The sequence below is a fragment of the Saccostrea echinata genome, unplaced genomic scaffold (genome assembly GCF_033153115.1).
Source record: "Saccostrea echinata isolate AGI-Se365-2 ecotype Australia unplaced genomic scaffold, CSIRO_AGI_Sech_v1 ptg000018l, whole genome shotgun sequence".
Classification (NCBI taxonomy): Eukaryota; Metazoa; Mollusca; class Bivalvia; order Ostreida; family Ostreidae; genus Saccostrea; species Saccostrea echinata.
Genome location: NW_026889767.1, coordinates 3,355,642 through 3,374,055, shown reverse-complemented (window position 1 = coordinate 3,374,055; position 18,414 = coordinate 3,355,642). Strand labels below are relative to the sequence as shown.

The window sequence follows — 18,414 nt, the reverse complement described above, 5'->3', positions numbered from 1 at the left end:
TTATGAGTTCTTTAATATTTGCAGTAATGGCCTGTGCATATGCGATGTTATATTTTGTCTTTACGCTTATATCACGAAATTCATTTTTTTTTTTTTTTTTTTTTTTGCATTTTCTCCAATGTGCTGCACCCTCCATTGTTAATAGTTTCGTTATTATTATTTTTTTTTTTACTTCTTTTGCATTTAGGTATTTGTGTGAGGTAAATTTCTATATATTTGATGAAACTGATATGAGAAAAAAAAACAATTCAGTATCGAACACAATGCATATAGCAGCGGCATACAAATATTCATGATTTAAAAAAGAAAGGAATGAGTAGAATCGCTGTAATTAGAATTGAATATTGTTTACTGCTTAAAAACATTGTAATTTGTAATCAAGCTTATTGTGGCTTAAACCACAAGCTCATTCATATGGCTTAATAATTTTTTAAAGATATAGTTTTGGAGATAACGTTTTATTTACAGTAACTTACGTTTTTATTTATAAAATACATACATGATCACACATGAAACACCAAATACCTCTAATAATACAAAAACTAAAATTTCATTTGTTATCTTCATCACTATCTAAAATACATTCATAAAAAGAACACTTCAAATATACGCGTCTCCTCCCTTTGAAAGAGATATACTACATGTAAATTACAATAATTTAGTGACATCAATCAAGACTTTTTGAAGCTCTAACGACGGTCATTGCTAAAAGAGCTGCGTAAAGTCATCATTTCAAATATAAAATTACATTCTTTCTTTCACGACTATCTTTAAGTCCGCTGGGGATTCTGTTCCAAATACGTCACGATGTTCATCGATGAAATTTTGTTTCACGCCATCGGGAAGAGTGATGTTGAAGCGTTGTAATAGATGCACACACATCATCATAATTTCTGGTTTTGCAATAGATTCTCCTAAACAAACCCTCCTTCCAACAGAAAATGGCAGCCAACTTTCCAATTTTGTAGGATCTAGTTTTCCATTTTCGTCTAAGTATCGCAGTGGATCGAATTCCTCGGGATTTGTCCAATACTTTGGATCCCGATGAAGTGCATAATGATTGATGAAGACAATCGTATCTTTGGGAATGTCATACCCACCTTTGCAAAAGAAAGATTTCTTCATTAGATAAAAAAAAAATACATGTATATAAAGGACTTAAAACTAAAGAAGATATAAATTATTTGCCGAGAAAAATATTTGATATGAATGGATTTTTCAAATCCATATCATGGGAAAATTGTTTTAGCGTTATACGTGTAGGTATTCCTCTTTCAATCGTGCTTGGTTATGAATATTACTGGTATTAAAAATATCTTAATTGTAAAGTGTCATATACCTGAATGGGATATACTGTTTATAGTATTATCATTTTCTTTCAGCCAATAGTAGAACATAGCTTAAAAAGTTTTCAAATTTAAATGGTGTCTGTAAGCGCTAAAGTAAACCAACTACATACCAACTTGGGTATCACATATAGTGGAATGGGGTAAACCAAGTCCCGCAATCACACCAGCTCTCATTGTTTCATATAGACATGCTTCTGTGTACGGTAAAATCTGTCTGTCTGTTATTGTAGGACAACGGCTTCCTTTTCAATAAAATTGCACGTGACAAAGCTACACTAAGATTGCCAGCTTTATACATAAAAACATTCGTGAAAATAAACATATATTAGAAAACGTGTACTATTAAATCTAATCTTAATTATATGAATGTTCTGAAAAAATGTAATGAAGGATTTTTTTTCAAATTATAAAGAAAATCAGGATCGTTAAAAAAGAATGATATTGTTTAATGTTCTTATTAAAGTACCAATATGTTCCTCGATTTCTTTTTGACATTTAGCCTGAATTTCCGGAAATCTAGACATGAAACAGAGGAACCACTCTAGCGTCAGTCTGGTAGTGTCAACTCCAGCTACAAGTTCACATAAAATTAAATCAAGCTCTATTTCAAACACATACTCGAAAAATTTACAGTTACTCAATACCTAAACTTTGATATTATTAGAGATAATATTCTTCAAATTTAATTAAACCACTTCATGAATTTTTCTGCATCCCAACATATTAACTTCAGAAATGCGATGCGCATAATATATATTCATATCATTTATCATACCAATAACATTTCAAACAGAAAGCTATTTTTTTAATGTACTCCATGCACATTATCAAATAAGGTTTTATACCTTACCAAAGAATATATCTGACACGGTTTGAACTAGGTATGTGTCTGTTAGATTCTGCATGGATTCTTCATTCCCCGCCTGTTCTGCCTCAGACCTTGCCAAGAGAAGATGGTCGGTCAGGTCTCGAATGTTTTCTGGAAAAAAATGGTTTACTAAGTGATTATATATCCTAGTAATTTATCCAATTGTTACATGTACACGCATGTAGAAATTAATATTATCCTTAATTGCCATGAGAAAATTACACTCGTAGAGTTTCCTAATTCAGGTATGCGAATTTTTTCTTCGTTTCATTTATACTTCTAAGAATGCTATATGTTCATGTATAAAATCTAATTAAATTCGGTCTTCAAATAACGTCGTTTTGTAAACAGAAACTTACCAGGGTCAAATGTTTCCTTGTGCTTTTCTAATTTTTTATAGAAGAAAGTCAGTACTCTGTCGAATGTTTCCTGCATTATTTGGTAACGTTTTGACGGACACAAGTCCTTCAAAAAAGGAAAGATATCCTCCCTGAGACCATTTTCAATAGTTTTGTTGACCAAATCCTTCTCCTTTAATAAAAACTCCACATCTGGATCACCTATGTCCTTTCTTTAGCAAACAAAAAAGAAAAAAAACATATCAGAAACAAGAGGCCCATGGGCCATAACGCTCACCTAAGTAACATTGGCCCTATTGTTCTTTACCGGATTTTTCCCCTTGTGGCCCCACCCTATGCCCGGGGACCATGATTTGAAAAATTTAGAATCTACATTACCCCAGGATGCTTCCACATAAGTTTCATCATTTCTGGCCCAGTGGTTCTTGAGAAGAAATTTTTTCCTATATTTTCAATGTTAAACTTTGATTCCCTAGTGTGGCCCCACCTAACCCTGGAGGCCATAATTTCAACAATTTAGAATCTACACTACCCAAAAATCCTACTACATTAGTTTTATCTTTTCTTACCCAGTTGTTCTTGAGAAGAAGAATTTTCCTTTATATTTCAATGTAAAACTTTGATTTCCTATTTTGGCCCCATCCTACCCCAGGGGCCATGATTTCAATAATTTAGAATCTACACTACCCCAGAATGCTTCCTCATAAGTTTCATCTTTTTTGGCCCAGTGGTTCTTGAGAAGAAGATTTTTAAATCTTTTTCCTATGTATTTCAATGTAAAACTTTGATTCCCTATTTTGGCCCCACTGTAGCTCTTGGGGCCCTGAATTGAACAATCCAGAATCTACACTACCTCAGGATGCTTCCACATAAGTTTAAACTTTTCTAGCGCAGTGGTTCTTGAGAAGAAGATTTTTAAAGATTTTTCCTATATATTTAATTGTAATATTTGATTCCCTATTTTGGCCTCACCCTAGCTCTTGGGGTCCTGAATTGAACAATTTAGAATCTATACTACCTCAGGATGCTTCCACATAAGTTTATTTTTTTTCTGGCCCAGTTGGTCTTGAGAAGAAGATTTTTAAAGATTTTTACCATATACTTAAATGTAAAATTTGACTCCCTATTGTGGCCCCACCTACCCCTGGGGACCATGATTTGAACAATTTAAAATCTACACTATCCCAGGATGCTCTACATACATTTCATCTTTTCAGGCACAGCAGTTCTTGAGAAGAAGATTTTTTTTAAAAATTCCTATATATTTCAATGTAAAAATTTGATTCCATATGTTGGCCCCATCCTACCCCCAGGGGCCATGATTTCAATAATTTAGAATCTACATTACCCCAGAATGCTTCCTCATAAGTTTCATCTTTTCTGGCCCAGTGGGTCTTGAGAAGAAGATTTTTAAAGCTTTTTCCTATGTATTTCAATGTAAAACTTTGATTTCCTATTTTGGCCCCACTCTAGCTCTTGGGGCCCTGAATTGAACAATTCAGAATCTACACTACCTCAGGATGCTTCCACATAAGTTTAATCTTTTCTGGCACAGTAGTTCTTGAGAAGAAGATTTTTAAAGATTTTTACCATATATTTAAATGTAAAATTTCGACTCCCTATACCTACCCCTGGGTGCCATGATTTGAACAAGTTAAAATCTACACTATCCCAGGATGCTTCTACATAAATTTCATCTTTTCTGGCACAGCAGTTCTTAAGAAGAAGATTTAAAAGAAAAAAAAATCCTATATATTTCAAAGTAAAACTTTGATTCCCTATTGTGGCCCCATCCTACTCCCGGGGGCCATGATTTCAACAATTTAAAATCTACACTACCTCAGGATGCTTCCACGTAAGTTTCATTTTTTTCTGACCCAATGGTTCTTGAGAAGATTTTTTAATGATACCACCTTTTTTTCATTTTCTTGAGTATCTCCCCTTGGAAGTTGGCTTGGTCCTTTATTTTAACAATTTAGTAGCTCCTTCACCCAGGGATGCTTTGTACCAATTTTGGTAAAACATTCGCCCAGTGGTTCTTGAGAAAAAGTTGAAAATGGGAAAAGCTTACAGACGGACGGATAGACAGACAGACAGACAGACGGACGGAGCCGGACACCGGGTGATCAGAAAAGCTCACTAGAGCTTTCAGCTCAGGTGAGCTTAAAAGTTTATATGAATTCAAAGAAAACATCATTGTCACTGGCAAGAATATTTGCATGTCAAGCGTTTTCAATTACATTTATTGAATAAGGAACCTTTTACTGCCTTTGTCGCACCATGTTTAAGATATTTGCAAACATCCACAATATATAAAAGACAAGAGGCCCAATGGCCTTAAATTGCTTGTCTGATAAACTGTACAACCTATCACTTCTATTTGAAGCCTCTAAGTACCCTGTATATTTATATGAAGCCTTGAAATTCCAAAGGTAGGTCATCATGACCTACATTTTAGATAAAACACTCTGAGAACCCTAGATGATTCTAAGCTAATTAGTACCTGAGGGTAAGTCATGGTGACCTACTTATCAGTTGTCATTCTCTGTGGACCCAAGATGCATCAACTAATTTGTGATTCTAAGCCAATAGTACCTGAAGTATTTTGTAAAGTCATAAAATTTCAAAAGCAGGTCATGTTGACCTTCTTTTCAGTTGACGTACCCCGAGGACCCAAATTGCAACAACTGACAAAATTGGTTGTTCTAAGCCAATTAATACCTTAAATATTTAATTATAACAATAAAATTTCAAAGTAAGTCTGCTGATTCTAAGCCAATTAGTACATAAAAAATATTTAGTCAGATCACAGTGACCTACTTTCACTCCACGTACTCCAAGCACTCAAGATGCATCAACCAACAAAGTTAGATGACCTTAAGCAAATTAGTACCCGAAAATATAATATAGCCATTAAGTTCCAAAAGTAGGTCAGAGTGACCTACATTTAAGTTGACATATGCTGAGGACGCAAGATGCATCAGCTGACAAAGTTTGATGATTCTAAGCCAATTAGTATCTGATATATTTTTTAAAAAAAGCCATAGAATTTCAAAAATAGGTCACAGTGACCTACTTTTCAGTCGACTAACTCTGCGGACCCAAGATGCATTAACTGACAAAGTTTGGTGATTCTAGCCCAATCGGTACCTAAAAATATTAAAATAAAGCAATAAAATTTCAAAAGTAGGTCACGGTAGTCGACCTACTCTGCGGACCCTAGATAAATCAACTGACAAAGTTTGATGATTTTAAGCCAAATAGTACCCAAAATATTTAAATATAGCATAAAAATTTTAAAAGTAGGTCACGGTGACCCACTTTTCAGTTGACATTTTTTCGAGGACCCAAGATGCATCAACATAAAAAAAATTTATGATCATAAGCCTTAAAATGTCCAAAATATGCCTCTAAAACGTTTTGAAATGCCTGCAAAGTTCAAAAAGTAGGTCACAGTGACTTACATTTTAATAAATATCTTTTATGGCCCCGAGATGCATCATTTTAAAAGATTTAGTGATTCTAAACCTCTCAGTATTCGAATTAATGACCTTAAATGTTATGCAAAAGATTAGCCATAAAATTCAAAAAGAAGGTCAAAGTGACCTATGTTTTAGTTTATGTACTTCGAGGACCAAGATGCATCAACTAACAAAGTTGGATGATCATAGGCCTTAAATTGTTCAAAATATGCCTCTAAATTATTTTGAAAAAGAATGGCCGCAAAATTTTGACTCAGAAGAGCTATTAAACAATTAAGATTTTTTTTATTAAAAGACCAGAAAAACTAGACGAAATAATAAAGATTGATTGATCATTTGTTGATTTATGCCGAGTCGGCAGTATTTCAGTCATGTTTCGGCAGAAATAATAAAAAAGCGTACTTTTCTCCAAAGCAAAGTGTATATAACTGGTAGAAGACGATGTTATTCAAGTGAAGAATCGGTTCAAAAGGTCCCTTCTCCGCCGCCATCATATTCATCACTTTCATCATGTTGTCCTGAGTAAGTTTCTCTAAGAGATCGCCTTGTAAGTAATTCCTATAAAGAATATCGGCCACATTATACGTAAGCTCATTTAGGACCTATCAAAAAATATGTATCTGAACGAATTCGGGAATTTGTTATATAATTTTTTTTTTAATTATTGAATTTGTTACAACGAATTTAATCTGTTATAACAATTTTTTTTAGTTCTTTATATCAAATTCAAGAAATTGTTATAACGAATTAAATTCGTTTTAACTAATCAATAAAGTTGTTATAACGAATTAAATTCGTTTTAGCGAATTTTACAATTTGTTATATCTAGTTCTTAGATCTAGCGCTATCAAAACCTATCGAAAAATAATTTTGAATTCTATAAAATGAATTGTTGAATTTGTTAAAACGAATCTAATTCGTATAACAAATTTAAGAATTCGTTAAAACGAATTCAATTCGCTATAACAAAGTTAAGAATCCGCTATTACGAATTCTACAAATTTGTTAAGACATTAAATTCGTCATAACAAATTCAGCAAACATGTTCTGATTACAGATTACACTCGTTATAACGAATTCTTGAATTTCGACAATTCGTTATGAAAAAAAAATATAGGTATTTCATCAATTTTTATTCAGTATTGAAAAGCTGTTACCAGATTATGCTAATTGATGAAAACTTTTAATACTTCATTGTCAAAAAAGTACAATGAATTAAGTTACAAAATTCTATTGATGAAACCCTATAACCTGCTTTCCTTGTTTAAATTATATAATTCTTTGTTGAAAATATATTACACATGTAATTGTTTTGTAAGAAAAATATGCATTTTCTGTTTTCTACAAATGCAAAAAATTGAAAATTCCAAGATAGTCTATAAAATTCAAAAGTTTCCATAGTTTCTTTTTCAAACTTCTCAATCAGTCAAGAAATCAACATCTCAAAAGTCTCAATTTAAGGCGGAGAAAACAAATTCGTCTATTTTTTGCCCAAAAACAAATACAGGTGCGCTTTAATCATTCTCTAAAACATTTTCATCGAAATTATAGGATTTGCTATTTCACATAGTCAAAAGAAATTAATTAAAAAAAAATAATTATACATTTTTTTTCTTGAAGTATCGAGATCTTATTAAAATCTCCTGCAACATTATGTAACACAGAGTTTCTGCACAAACCTTAGAGCTTTCATGGCTACTCGCCGATGGTACTTCCACATTGGTGAATATGTAGCCATTGCAATGTCTTTGTTCCCCTCCGTGATCAAAGAAACTAATTACAGAAAAAATCACGTTTCAAATGATGCAAGAAAATGTCTATACATTTGTAATTCGTATTTATGCCTGTATAAGGGAAACGATTTAACATATTGCAAAAAATCCAATAATCTCTTCCGCAATTAATGATAACAATAGGATTTCTATCATTAATCTGATCGTTTGTTTTTTCATCATCATTTGCTTTTAATTAGTTTACTGTCAGTCGAAATCTAAAACGGAAGCCGTGTGCTTAGCTCCTCAAACTACACTATGTTAAAGGAATGAGTGCGGAAATTGTTTCAAATGGTCAAAAGACACACACGCTTATTCAAACAAAAGAAAGTTATTTGAAGATTTTTCTACAGAAATTAAAGATGTTGGTGAAGCATTTTAAAATTTTCACTCTTTTGAAAATCAATACATTTAACCAAACTACTCGGATGCCAAATATTAGACTGTGTTGCCCCTTGTTTACTTCCGGAAATGTCAGATTAACTTGGATCTCGTTAAATTCGATGAAATGTTGTAAGGTTCCTCGACTATAAATAAATCTAATTCAGAGTGAATCTAATGTTTTGTTACAATGTCTGTTTTTAATTTCTTTTAATTCAAGTTTCTATTTTTTTAAGTAAGCATCAAAACTTTATAAAAATCTACAATAGTTATGAAGCTTATAAAAAAAATCTTTATTTGACCCCGTCTTCAATTCTATGGTAATCCTTACATGTAGTTGAGGCTGGTCGTCCAGCAAAATCCGCTTTTTTCTTCACCATTGCCTCCATCACGACATCATAGTTATTTAAAAACACAATAGGAATAGGTCCTGATTTCAAAAGTAAAATTGAAGTGTCATATAAGTACATGAATATTAAATACTTTTTAACTACAGGGTATATGACCGATGATAAACAAGAGATATCGAATATAGATTCAACTTCTTCTGAAATTCTTACCAAACGATAGGCGAAACACAGGACCATATTTCTTGGAGAGTTCTGTTGTGGCTCGGTGAATTAACGGCTTAGAGTACACTACAAAAGAAGGGGTGCATATGATCATTAAATTCATGATATTTTTTTAATGAATGTAGTGAATTTTCAATGTTAGTAAGAGTTATTTTTCCTGACAAAGAGCCATATTAAAACACTGAATTTATATCGAAGTGTGTATCGATCGTATTGTACCTTATTACCGTTGCTAACCTGTTTCTATTCCCCTACACATACCTCTAACTTGTTACATAATTAGGTGTGTATACTTCACTCAAAAAACTTTAATTGCTTAATTCTTCCATTATTTTAGGATACAAATAAAATATTACACGTAGCATAAAATGATAATCCGTTTTGAAAGGTACATGTATAATCCTGGATTTTATTGTAATAAATGTTAATATTTGCAAATATAAACAAGAGGCCCAAGGGCCTTAACGGTCACCTGAGTATAATACAAGTTAGAGGATCCATAGAATATAAAGTAAACTGGTAGATGAAGATTTGTTGCCCAAAAGCAAGAGAAATAGGACGATCAGGATCAATGAAATAATTAGTCTAATATCTAGTAACAACTAAAAAATTAAGTTCTAATCTGTACCCAATTTACTACTATCACCATGCAGACTATTAACAAACTAGTAGTGCTTCTGTACTATTTTTAACCCCAAGTTATAATCTCTCACATTGGCCTCTTTTGGTCTTTGAAGAACATTTAAAAAAGTTGTTTTTGTCACATTTTTATTATTCCATTATTTACAAGTCAATTTGATCATTAAAACCATAAAGTAGTTTCTGTATTATACAATAAAATATTTTGCATAATTCTCTTATTCTATTAACTTTTCAAATACATTATTTACAGTTACAATTGTATTAATTAGCAAAAGTGAATTGCAAAGGGGAATAACTTCTCTCGGTAGAATACGAATTAAAAGAGCCCTGGCCAGGACCAGAACACTTAACCAAATGGTCAAGGATCCGGTTGCACGAACGTTAGTTAACTTTAACTGGCCGTTAACTTTGCGTTAACCCGATATTAAATTTAACGGCGAGTTAAACCGGTTGCACAAAAGTTAACTAACAGTTAAAAGCTTTATTAATTGTCTGATTTAACTGACAGATTAAACTGAGGTTACCTAGGTATATTATATATTTCATTAAACATTAAAATCAAAATTGCGGACTTGTTATCATTCCAAAACTTGCTTGCGGGGAAGGATGAACTTATACAGAGATAAAAGAAATATCTGCCTTGAGCAACACGAAAATTCAATCCCGATTTCGATTTAGGCAAGATGGTATTATACATGTACATATTGCAGATATATGTTCCGATATTATCTGCAAAGAGCACCATATGAGTGGGGATGTAGGTACTTTTTTTATCCATACAATATATGTTTATGCATACAATAAATGTCATTATATTTTATAAAAAAAAAAAAGATCATCATTTAAAAAATATTAACCTCAGACAAGTTACTGAAAAGTATAAATCGTTCAATTCCATAAATTTTAGGCACGTCAAACGGGGAGAGGAGGGAGAGGGGTTCCTCTCCCATTTTTGAGTGATTTATTATTATTATTATTTTAAATTTCTCCTCCCAAAAATCAATGCCTCGTGCTACATGTAAATACTTTGTAATTGCATTGTTTATACTGCATGTAAAATGACTATCTTTCAATGCAAAAATTCATATTTGAAGTAATTATCTTTAATAATATATTTAATATCTTTAACCAAAATAAGGTTAATATTTTTTTAAAAAGTAAATAACCTTAGCAAATTAACATTTATGAACTGACGTCATTTTAATTATGACGTCAGAAATACTTTTCCATAGGTAAGGGAAATGCGCGTGTAGAACGATTTTAACAGAGTTAGCTATAAGACACCAATTAAATGTGAGTTAGCTAATTTATTTTTAATAGACTTTCGAACAACAAATTTTTAACTGACAGTTACGTAACTCGTCGTTAAAAATTTAACAGCTAGTTAAGACACTAACTGGAAGTTAATATAACTAACGTTCGTGCAACCGGATCCAGATGTTTAAATATCTGGTAAAAATATTCTTGCTTATTAAAACTTTTACTTGTTTGCCCTTGATATGCCAAGGGGCAGAGAAGATTTTCAAAGAAATAATGCATTTCACTACATGTACCATGACTACAGATACAACACAGCCCTAACCTTTACAGCAAAACCAATGACCCTGCAGATTCATGAATTTCACAAATTTGGAAGAGGTACCCTCATCATCATAACTCTGCACTTAGTTAAAGATTTTCAAAAAATTAACACATTTTCACTTATGTTATCAATAGACCCCCTCCCCCAATGAGAAACACAAAAGCCCCTCACCCTGGGACCACGAAGTTTTAAAAATTTTGTAAGAAGCACCCTAATTCATCATCACTGAGCACTTTGTTTATCTGCTCAACACTAAGGATTAGACAGGATTATTTAACAGAATAAATGCATTTTCACTACATACATGTAATTAATAGAGCCCCGCCCTAACACCAGAACCCCTGACCCAGGGGCCATGAAATTCACAATTTTGGAAGAGGTACTCTTCCTCATCATAACTATGTACTTAGTACATTGGCCTAGTACCCAGGAGCAGAGGAGAAGATTTTCAAAGAATTAATGCATTTTCACTATATAATCAATAGAGCCCGCCCTAACGCCAGAACCCCTGACCCTGGGGTCATGAATTTTACAATTTTGGAAGAGGTACTCTTGCTCATCATAACTATGTACTTAGTTCATCGGCTTAATATATATACCCAGGAGCAGAGGAGAAGATTTTCAAATAATTGATGCATTTTCACTATATAATCATAAGAGCTCCGCCCTAACACCAGAACCCCTGACCCAGGGGCCATGAAATTCACAATTTTGGAAGAAGTACTCTTCCTCATCATAACTACATGTATGTACTTAGTTCATTGGCTTAATACTCAGGAGCAGAGGAGAAGATTTTCAAAGAATTAATGCATTTTCACTATATAATCAATAGAGCCCCACCCTAACACCAGAACCCCTGACCCTGGGGCCATGAATTTTACAATTTTCGAAGAGGCACTCTTGCTCATCATAACTATGTATTTAGTTTGTTTAATACCCAGGAGCAGAGGAGAAGATTTTCAAACAAATAATGCACTTTCACTATATGATCTACATAGCCCCGCCCTAACACCAGAACCCCTGACCCTGGGGCCATGAATTTCACAAATTGTGGTAGAAGGCTCACTGCTCATTAGAATCATGCCAACAGTTTGACTGCTTGATGTCCAGGAGTAAAGAAGAAGATTTTTAAAGATTGCATAAATTTTCGTGGTTTTAGCCCCACCACTCTGACCCCGGGGGGGGGGGGGGGGGAGGGACCCTGAAATTCACAATTTATGTTTCCCTTCACTCATAGATGCTATAAGCCAAAATTGGTTGAGATTGGTTAAGCGGTTTAAGAGAAGAAGCTGAAAATGTTCAAATGTTAACGCACCACGAACGACGACGGACAAAAACGGATAGCAATAGGTCACCTGAGTGACTCAGGTGACCTAATAAATAGAAACATGATGTTTGAGGCATATGACAATTACGTATATCTGTGCATGTTTGCAAAAACTTTAATCTATGACTTATCATTCGTATATCCACAAACATTATTAAAGGATTTTCGCACCCCAGCCTGCCTCCGACGCTCTTGTGTATTAAGATGAATGATGCTATAATTATATATGATATGCACAGGCACTTGTTTCTGTAATGTTTTTTAACCCACATTATTATAATAACACATCACTGGAAAATTCGACTCACGCAATGAAAAGGTATGTACTAATATTGAGCAGAGAGCAAATTTCAAAAATGATTGGGTTTAAAAATTCAATTCCAATGGTGAAATATTGCAGTGCATGAATAAATAAAATTTGTTTACGATTTATTTTTCTTAAAAAATCATTGCGGTATTTTTCTGATGTAATTTTAGAAACAGATTTTTAGCCAATCAAAATCCAGCAACATATTCCGCCAGAGATTAATATATCCCAAACGAAAATGTCTAGTTGGCCGTCAACTAGTCGTCAACTGAATACTCGAAAACAATTGACAGCTAGGTGTTGAATGCATTTTCTGAAAAGTTGTAAACTATTTTGCCTACAATGATCAGTTGACCGTCATTGGCTGCTTTCCGCTGAGTTGACCATTAGTTGAATGCTAAATGATACTTTGAAAATTTCATGCGAGGAAAGAGTTGACCATTGTTGAACACTCCAACTTTGTATAATCTTGCTGAGTTGACTATAGTTGACCATTCAGTGTTAGAAAATCTCTACGACAAAATTTACGTTGACTTTGAAGTTGCATTTGTATGGATCGGGTTTGCAATTCCATAATTCTTACAACAATTTATATTTGAATTCAGTATGTTCTAGTAACGTGTACAAGTGTAACGTGTTGAGAGGTCCGTACCTGGTTGACCCAAGGATCCCGATTTTGGTCTAATAAAATAACAAATCATTTTCCTCTTAAAAATGATTATTTAAAATGATTGGCCTGCATATATACAGATATGGCCCTTCCCTTACTTAGGGGAAAATCACACCTGAAGGTCAGCCTTAAATTGACAAAAAAAAAGTGGAGGTTCACAAGTGCCACCGGACAGACACCAGTTATGCCTTATTCAGGCTCGTAGTGTCTGTCACGATGCTAATCTACAACTAGTGGTCAGCCTCCGACAACAGAAGATATACTGAGTTGTCCTTATTCAGGATATACAGTCATCCACTGCTATCAGAGACTTACACTGTCTAGGAAGGTTACCAGGCAAATCTCTGAGGGGTTCTCCTCCCTCTACGGTCGGTCTCTAAATGGTTGGTCACGCAATACTACTTATTTGTTGTGGCAAGCCTTCGCCTCAGACAATCCACCTAGTATTGATAAAATAATCGTGGTAAACCTCAGTATTAGGCAATCCACCCAACTAACCGTATCTCCGATCGAACCGTCTTCTTGCCTTTGCTGCCTGGATTCAAAAGAACCTCACAGCTTAGCTGCGCTCTCTTATATACCTTTTTTAAGGTCCCGTGATTTGCCTCAACCACTAACAGATCTTGAAAGGCCGACTTGCATATCCGGTTTACAAAAAGCTATAAATCGTTACACAAGCTTATCTTTAAAAAAGATAGGCGAGCTAGTGCTGTGGCCATCATAAAACACAAAAGTAGGCATCTGAACCATTGGTTTAATTCGCTGAATCAATTAATTATTAATAGAAAGGTACAGTGGTGCTTTTGGGGTGGTTTTTTTGGGGGGGGGGTCTCAATTCAGAATGGTGAAACTAGAGTGGGCTTCACATTGGCAATTGCATAACTCATTAACTGTGCTTTAAGCATTCTGTAGTTTACTGTAATTTCAAATTTAAGGTGAAAAATTTAGAGATCAGTAGAACAATGAGCACATATAGTTAAAATATTCCAGTGTAGTATTATTTTATAGCAATCGCATCTTCTCAGCCGTTTCCGGCAAGCTCGGAATACATATCCGAAATTGCTTTTCTGAGCTTGCCGTAAAGATCCAGGAAGGTAGTTAAGAAAAGCTAGGTATTGAATAATTTTAGAAATAACTGATCTCTACAGTCTTGACATTATAAGACCCTAAGTTACTGTTGCTTTCGTACATTTATCTACAGGTTAGACAACAAATCACGAAACTTCAGATGATGTGTATTTTCAGATGATAAAACGAAATTGAGATGGAATAGTTTATCTACAGTAGTATTCCAAGAATGCCCTACCGTGAAGTCGAGCATGCGTATTCCAGTAAAAAAGACTAACGTAGTTACTAGCGCTCGAGAGCGCTAGCAATAACGTGTGTTGGTAAGTGTTCTGTTAGAAAGTAAAGAATTATGAATTGAGACATATGAATATTGTTGCTTTATGAATGATTCAGCTTGTGCAATCCATGTAAGTATTAAAATTCAAAGATTTTTCTTTGTTTATATTTTCTTCTATAAAATATTGGAAAGACATAATACTGTAGCTGATATAGGTCCTTACTGTTGTGTTTTTGTTAGCATATGAAAGGAATTCCGATAACTTTTCGTGCATTTAATGTTTTGTTGTGTTTCTTTTTGTTTTATTAGTAAAAAAAAAACATTACTTTGACTAATAGCTACTTCTTCTGCACAGAAAATAAAGAAGGTGCAGCAACATGTGAGGGTGTGTCAGCTAAATTTTATGCACTTATATATATACATTGTACATGTATAGATTTTAGTAGCCCATTGTTTTGAATTTTCCTACTCAGTTACACGGCAGCTTTTCAAAGCACACTTCTTGCCTTAGGTTATCAAAATCCCCCCCCCCCCTTTTTTTTTGAGAAACAACGTGCACTGAGTGATGGATTATTCAACAGTGGTCAACTGCACAGAAGATATAGGAGCATTCAACAGTGGTCAACTGCAAAGAATATATAGTCCTGAGCATTTAACAGTGGTCAATTGCACAGAAAATATAGAAGCAATCAACATTTGTAAACTATCTGCAAATGAGTTGGACGCTCCCTCATTTTGCATGACAAAAATTCAACTAATGGTCAATTGACGGTCAATTGATCGTCAACGAACCATCAACTGTATACTCCGATTGAATTCTGGTAGTCTTTTTTTTTCGTATGGATTAGTACATCCCCCTTCATGGTGTCAGACGAACTTTCCCTTCGGCGAGCAGAGTTTTGACACTGTTTGTGGTTATGAAAGAATTTAATAAAGACAAGCATGCCATATATATGGTTGTGTAGATAAAGAGGTATGGTGCACTTAGTATACGACATGGTCTACAATATAGCGCATTTACAATCATCTAAAATATTTCAATATTTTATGATATTTAGTAAATCTAATATCTATAAACAAATACAAATTATACCAGTACCTGGCAAAAATAGTCATAGTTATCTCAAACAATATCAATGAAATTTACAGAATTTGCATGGGATATATGGAGAACTACCGAGTGAGCATTTTAAAAAAATTCAGATTTATATATTTGAACCAACTTAAACCAGAGATCTTGAAATGGTCATGTTCTTTTGATATTATAGTATACTGTTACATTAAAATCATTTTGGTTTAACTTGGTCTTCATATTAAAAATTGATTATATACCTTAATTATTCCATTTTCCTTAAGACTCTAACTCGAGGCTATATATACACAAATTAATAAAATGCACCTGGTGTGATAATTGTCTGCGTAGCGTTGTGGTGTACGCTGATCTGCATTTCATTTCCGGAATTTTGCAATGTATTTCCGACAATTTTTATTTTCATTTCCGACGTTTTTTTTTAAATTTCTATTTCCGACATTTATTTATTTATTTATTTATTTATTGAAAATATTGACAGGACATAATTATTACACCTATTTCAAACCACATTTTCTAAATAAAAATATTACAACACACTGTATATAAATGCAGCACTAAGTCTAATTCAAAGTTTTGCATTAGTCAAATGAGCATGCATTTTATCTTTTGATCATCATCTTAAACGTCCACTGAATTGTATGACTGTCAGTGACTGCACCGAATTTATGTTGGATATCAATGATTTATTCTTTTGGACCTTTTTATAAGGAAAGTCTTGAATTCTGTTTTCATTGCTGAAAGAGTACTTTATGATTAATGTCGGAGATGAAAACTTTAAAATGTCGGAAATGAAAACTACAAAATGTCGGAAATGAAAAGTTGAATGTTTTAAAAAATTTCGGAAATGAAATGCAGCAGTATGCTGGACTGTTTTTGTGTTTGAGGTCTCCGGTTCAAGCCCCTCCCCCCCCCCCTCCCCCCTTTCCAGATTTTTTTTTTTTTTTTTTTTTTTTTTTTTTTTTTTTTTTTGCATTAATGATTGTTATTAATATATATTTAATTATCTAGCTCTTTTTTTTATTTTTGCTTAAGCTAGTTAGTTTTAATCATATTTTCCACATAATATATACATCAGAAACAAATATATAGATTCAGGCCCGTAGGAGGCAATTTCAGCTTGGGGGGAACAGCCATACATTTTCGGGGGGGGGGGGGGCACTTACAACTACCAAAAATTCCTTGACAAAAAAGGTCATCAGACTTTATTATTGAGGGGGCACAAGCATATGGTAACTATGTTTTCTACAGTACATTTATTCTATATATCGACAAAATCAAGGATGTTTGCATGCTTATACATATGAATTTAATGTTAACTTAACTGACTTAACATATGAGATTTTTGGCTATTTTGAAAGGAAGAGACACATAAAGAAAAAGTGGATTCGTCGACGTACTTAAGATGCATCAGTAGTTCCCGAAACGAATAGTGATGTAGACTTTTCATGATAATAAAAATCTTGAAAACAGTCAAGAAATAATCATAATTCTGTAAAATGTCAAACAAATCATATTACGGAGAGGCGGATTGGGAAGTTATCAAAGAGAAATATCTCGTATATAGTTTAAAAAGTGTTTCTCGTAAATTTATAGCCCGAATCAGAGCATAAGTTTACGGGTACAACTTTTATATTATATACATGTAGGTGTAGTTCGAATATTTATTTCATAAAGTTGCTTTCCTAAACCAATGTGCCAAGTATATCTATTTATAGTAACAAGTACTTTCCATTTAAACATGGTAGTAGGCGAAATACTGCAAAAGGGCGCTATACCTCCTATCATAGAAGACAATGGTAATAAACAGTTTCCCAGTGCATTTTCTTTGAAAGTGTAAATGACTGCGATTCTTGGGAAGGGGGGGGGGTGTACTTCATGTAATTCGGAGTTAGATACCTTGTGTTATTATTATACTATGGGTTAAAGAAAATATTACAGAGACAAATAATGCCTGTGCATGATAATATTATATTTAATTACGTGTACAATTGCAGGCATTGGTATTACATTGTATATGTGCTTTGGATCGATTAACATGTCATAGTTAATACCGTTAAAATGACCGATGAGTGGGATACACCATGGCCCCGGGGGTAAACGGTAGAGGGTCCGTCTTCTGATGTAGTACACCAACAATCCCACAACCACAGCCACCAGGATTGTCTGTACATTTAGAAGCGAGAGTCCCAGCATCTTGTTGAATCACACTTATTCCACAGACTGCATGAATATCTGTAGGTACGTATTACTTGTTGAGAAGGTCATAAATATATTTATTATATGATTGAATTAATCCAAGCTCTCTGACTTGCTGAGATACAACATTGTTAAAAAACAAACAAAACAAAAAAAAAAACAAAACAAAAAAACAAAAAAAACAAAAACAAAAACAAAACAAAACAAACAAGAGAAAAAACAAACAAACAAAAACTACGTTATATTCACCTGCACGTGACCTTCAAAGTGAACATAAGGATTTATTTTTTCTACACTGGACTAAAAATAGATCGGGAAATTCCAAATGATACAGTTCTGGAAAGTAATTTCACTTGCAGTCGACTTCAACTCAGGTGTACATAACATTCAGGCACATAGAATCGGGGCTGAGGTGGTGGGGGTGCAGGGGGCCTGTCCCCTTACCACACTTTTATTTCTGAACGTTAAT

General features: G+C 33.6%; 1 protein-coding gene and 1 pseudogene across 1 annotated transcript; one reads left to right on the top strand and one right to left on the bottom strand.

The window, feature by feature from the left end:
* LOC133189445 (glucose dehydrogenase [FAD, quinone]-like) overlaps positions 1-18,414 on the top strand; it is a 103,944-nt pseudogene that overhangs the window by 21,367 nt on the left and 64,163 nt on the right.
* Positions 537-17,942, bottom strand: LOC133189395 (steroid 17-alpha-hydroxylase/17,20 lyase-like). The gene is made up of 10 exons (XM_061324774.1): positions 17,801-17,942; positions 8,772-8,849; positions 8,543-8,641; positions 7,738-7,831; positions 6,461-6,616; positions 2,577-2,788; positions 2,200-2,328; positions 1,816-1,920; positions 1,460-1,591; positions 537-1,100 (listed from the first exon to the last, which is right to left on the bottom strand). Exons 1-10 carry the CDS (start codon positions 17,940-17,942, stop codon positions 745-747), a joined length of 1,503 nt encoding a protein of 500 aa, XP_061180758.1. The 3' UTR covers positions 537-744.